Source organism: Aplysia californica, unplaced genomic scaffold (genome assembly GCF_000002075.1).
Source record: "Aplysia californica isolate F4 #8 unplaced genomic scaffold, AplCal3.0 scaffold00009, whole genome shotgun sequence".
In the NCBI taxonomy this organism is placed as follows: Eukaryota; Metazoa; Mollusca; class Gastropoda; order Aplysiida; family Aplysiidae; genus Aplysia; species Aplysia californica.
In genome coordinates, this window is record NW_004797279.1 from 1,696,785 (window position 1) to 1,701,642 (window position 4,858).

General features: G+C 41.4%; 1 protein-coding gene across 1 annotated transcript in view; it reads right to left on the reverse strand.

Moving 5' to 3' along the window:
• Positions 1–4,623, reverse strand: part of LOC101860862 (type 2 phosphatidylinositol 4,5-bisphosphate 4-phosphatase) — a gene marked incomplete at its 5' end in the record, with an annotated part of 12,363 nt that extends 7,740 nt beyond the window's left edge. Inside the window, 2 exon segments of the mRNA XM_013082746.2 lie at positions 2,090–2,196; positions 4,451–4,623. Coding sequence (XP_012938200.1) covers positions 2,090–2,196; positions 4,451–4,623 — 280 coding nt within the window.
• Between the last annotated feature and the right edge of the window lie 235 nt (positions 4,624–4,858).

Consider the following 4,858-nt stretch of genomic DNA (forward strand, 5'->3'; position numbering starts at 1 on the left):
AAAAAAAAGACTCCAACTTTTAAAGAAACTCGCAAGCAGTTCATGGGGATCAGACAAACAAACTCTGAGAGCTCCATACCTGGGTTATGTCCGATTTTCCCTGGAATACAGCAATAGCCTACTCACTATGTGCAGTACAACTACTTGCAACACCCTTGACAAGGTCCAAAACAATGCCCTTCGTTTTATAAATGGTGGCATGAGATCCACATCTACCACCACGTGCGAAATCCTTGCAAATATTGAACCCCTGGGAATCCGCAGAGATAAAGCAGTTTTGGAGCTACATGAAAGAACTAAAAGAATGTGCCCTAACCACCCAAACAGGAAATTAGCAGAAACATGGAAACCAAAGAAACGAATTCAACAAAAGTCAATCATGCATCACATCACAGAACTAATGGAGAGCCACCAACTACCACAAAACAGAAAAAAAAACAAAAGAGTCAACCAAAACATCCCTCCCCACCTTTCTTTAAAAAAGCCAATCATTACAACATCTCTCAAAGACAAGAGCACAAAATCTTCAAACCCAGTGATGCTGATGCTTGCATCACATCAAACAATCGACAGCTATTCAGATGACTGGATACACGTCTATACGGACGGCTCAGCATTCAAAGGCACAACCAAAGCCGGATATGGAATACTAATACAGTACCCAGATGGAAGTTCCAATGAGATCTCTGCAGCCTGTGGAGAGAAATGCAGCAACTACGATGCAAAAATGATGGCAATTGAAACAGCACTGTACCATCTCCGCACAGTTTTTGACACTCATCCTGGAAAAGCACAGAGTATTGTGATTTTCACTGACTCACTATCAGTATTACAAGCCATAGAAAATGACCATCATCTAAACCAAGATTTGACCCATATACTGTTTGGATCCCATCATCTGATAACATCCTGTGGCATCAACCTAGTAATGCAGTGGGTCCCTGGACACTCAGACATACCTGGAAATGACAGAGCAGACACACTTGCCAAACGGGGATCTAGACAGGAACAACCCAACACTCCAACTTCATACAACACTGCATAACAAATCATCAAAAGCAACAACAAACAAGATTGGATGAACAGATGGGCCCTGGGAAAGACAGGCAGAGCAGTTTTCAAACATATGACCACAACAAAAACGAATGACAATATCAACCGCCTTCAGAGAAAGAAACAGACCATGATCTTCCGCCTACGAACAGAACATATACAGCTCAACTTCCACCTGAACAGAATAAACCCGGAACTTCCCCCAATGTGTCCCTTGTGTGACTATGCATATGAGACTGTGGAGCATCACCTGTTCCACTGCACAGCCCTAAATGACATCAGAGCTACCCTTCTCCCTCCGAGCCCTAACATTGACAACACACTCTATGGAACATTACAGCAACTGCAGCAAACCTGCACTTATCACTACATGACTACATGGCATTGGACAGAAGGGCGAGAGCCCAGCTGTTGCTGGATCTATAACAACAACAACAACAACTTACTGAAGGAACAAACAAAGTAACTGTTCAGTACAAGAAATCCGCAGGCCACATTTTTCTTAAATCAATTTGTTTTTTATTTCCCATAGCGGAGAAAGATCTGCCGCCACAGTAAAAAGAAAAGAAAAAACAATAGATTTTAGCAAAATTTGTATGCGGGTTTCTTGATTTGGACCGTTAAGTCAATTTATGGACCTAAAAGCACACCACTCCGTAACATGTAAAACTTTTTCCCTTCTGCACACTGAACAAACGTACCTGAACGAACGTATATCTCAGCTTGAAAATATCTCATGACGCTGAGAAACCAGGCTCTCATCAATTTTGGGGCATACAGAGTTTTTATTATTAATAAAATCATTATTTTCAGGACTAGCCCTAAGTAAATGATTTAAAACAAGCTCTCAAGAATCCTCTCCATTAAAGATCTATCGTCCTTATCTCCCCTCCCTCTTTTAGAAACATTTCTAATATTCAGCACTTATTATATGAACTGTGTTGGAAGTCCCGTAAAACTCTCACTAAAATTAAAAGAACACCCCCTGTACACCACAGCACACATAACGGAGAACAGATCAGGACACTCCACTCACCAGGTTTCTCGCGGGCAGAGAATGCGGGGCGCTCCAGCACGGCAGACCAACAGCAGATTACACGGACACCTGACATACCTCCTGCCTGCAGGGGCTTGCCGGATCGGCTGGAGGAAAGAAAGTTTCAAACAGGAACGGTAAGAGATAGTCTGTAATCACTTTTTGGATTTTGGGGGTTTTTTGGGGAAAGTTTATTTTTGTAAGTATCTTACACAGCGCTCACAACTGCAGAAGGTCATTGAACACACTTTTTGTTTGCTTGTTCATTCGTCTGAATTAAGTTAAGAGAGGCACATCAGCATTTTAATGGTGATTTAGCGCAAGGGAAAAGTTAGACAAAACAGGCGAGAACAACCAAGGGAAAGAAAAGAAGTAGGATCTACCAAAGGTGCCTTTCAACTCTAACCACCCGCTGTAATCACAGAGGTTCATTCTGCATTGGGATTAAATTTAATGCAAATCAGCAAAATGGCGGCCAAACTTACAATTTAAAAAATTGTTATGCACAGGTATTTACACCCCCATCAACACAATTTAGATCATTTAGGAGGCAAACTTTGACCCCACCTCCTGTCAGAGCAAACATTGGCAGGCTGAGAGGGACGCAATGTCCAAGTAGAAAAACTAAGATCAGACACTGTACTCGATAAAAGTATCTTCCGACCTGGGAATCGATCTCAGTGACTAAAAAAACCCTAACTGCTATACCACAGACCTCAGTATACAACCAAATTTCACCAGTAATTACCAGTATAAACAAACAAGGATAATAATAATATCACCACTGAAAGAAGAAAAGAACGCGTGTTTCATCCGGGCACCCGCCACAAACCAAATGGGTACAAAACAACTGTTTTATTATTCTGTAATGACGGTCGTTATAGCCAACAAGAGAATACCCCCGAAACCAAAGAAAAATCTGACCGAACGTACAGGAGGGCTCACAAAAAAATAATTTAAAATGCCCTTGAGCCAAACTCAAAGGTCGAGCAGACATACACTCGTCTAAATTGTCCTAGACACCAGCTATTGTCGAGGAGAACAGTGGCTATCTCAGAGAGGTGGAGGTCTTGGACAGTGTAATTATAATAAAGAAAAGAGCAAGGGAGGAAGTAGGAAGTGGTGGTACGAACAGGTGACCATTAGACTAATCATTAGATCAGGTTCCACTATTAGAAAATTTTAATATGAAAAAAAAAAGAGTGACAATAACCTGGACTCTACTGTTGAAATATCTACGGAAAAATAATAAGTTAAAGGTGATCTAGCAAGAAAAAGAAAAGGACAGGTGATGAGAACAGCTCTTGTCCACCAGAATTGGTCTCAATGGCCACAAGTGATTTTAATCAATATTTCTTACAGTTTCACTTTTGCGCGCGGGACTCATTAAACTTTTTTGGTTGGTAGGAAATTTTGAATTTTCCCGGGTAGAGGCCGAAACCTACTCTTATCGATTTTAGACCACCTAGGGTTCTTTAACATGCGCAACTTGCACATGGGCCCTCCGAGATTTTTCATCCTTGCCCAAGTGTAGAGTTTTCCTACTAGAAGATCAGGGGTGTGGCTGAAAGACAGAAGTAAGAAGGAGCCAAGAAGTAGCAGTAGAAAGGCTGCAGAAAGAGTCAGGAGCCCAGAGGAGGGGGCAAAAGGGGTGAGGGGCAAAAAGTGGAAACAAAAGCAGACGACAAAACATTGCTAGAGAGCAGGAAAGGAGGTGAAAGGAGACAATTTTAGAGAACGAGAAGAACATTTTTCGGTCGCTACCCATATTCAAACCTAGGACCTTTGAATGAGAGGCTAACACCTCTAGGCCACGAGAGCCACCAGCCAAAGTTTGATGACTTCCAAAGCTTGAGAGTTCGTAGAAACTGTAAATTTACACTTTTTGTGCCTTCAATCAACGCTTTTCCGTAAAAGCCACTCAGCAAAACGTTTTTAAATAGACATAAAAGGTGTTGAATTTTAAAAAAAGACATAATAAAAGAAATTGCCAGACTGAAGGAAAAATGCCAGTTTCTTCAATTTCATTATTTTGACGAGCGCCTGATTTCACAACACGGCCTCCTATCATTACCTCGGCAGACCCTAAAACACTCAGAAACATTCTCAGCATCCCTGGACCTGAAGCATTTTATAACAGTGTAAACAGCTGATTTTATTAAGTGCTTAAACATTAACAAAATAGATAAAAGATAATTCTATCTATAGCTGGGTACCCATTCCCACCTGGGTGAAGCTAGGAAAACATGTGTAAAGTGCCTTTCCCAAGGACACAACGTCTGGCCCCTGACAAGATTCAAATTCAAATCCACGACCCTGTGTTTGGAATCCAAGAGCTTAACCACTAGGTAACAAACTTACCGTAGCTTCTGTGCACACGGTGCAGCGGACGACATGCAGATGCTGTCTTCCTTCCAAGTTAATGGTCGCCTCGCACACCCTGCAGTTGATCATAGGAATGCCACCCTGTGCTATAGGGGTGTAGGGGGGAGGCGATTCATTCACTCCAATTGGCACTGTGACATCATCTCCATCTAGATATAAATAAAAAGCACACCATCATCAAAACGACACGGAGGTAGCTTTACTTTGATACACACATAGTACAGTCAAACTAGACCATAATAACAGTTATCAAGATCACAGAGGAAAGAAATTGCAAGACAAGACTGTTGTTACAGACTTAAGTTACTTACTCGATTTGAAAACGTCAACAAATGGTTTTAAATCTGAAATCTCATTTAATTTTCAACAAAATTGGTTTCTTTG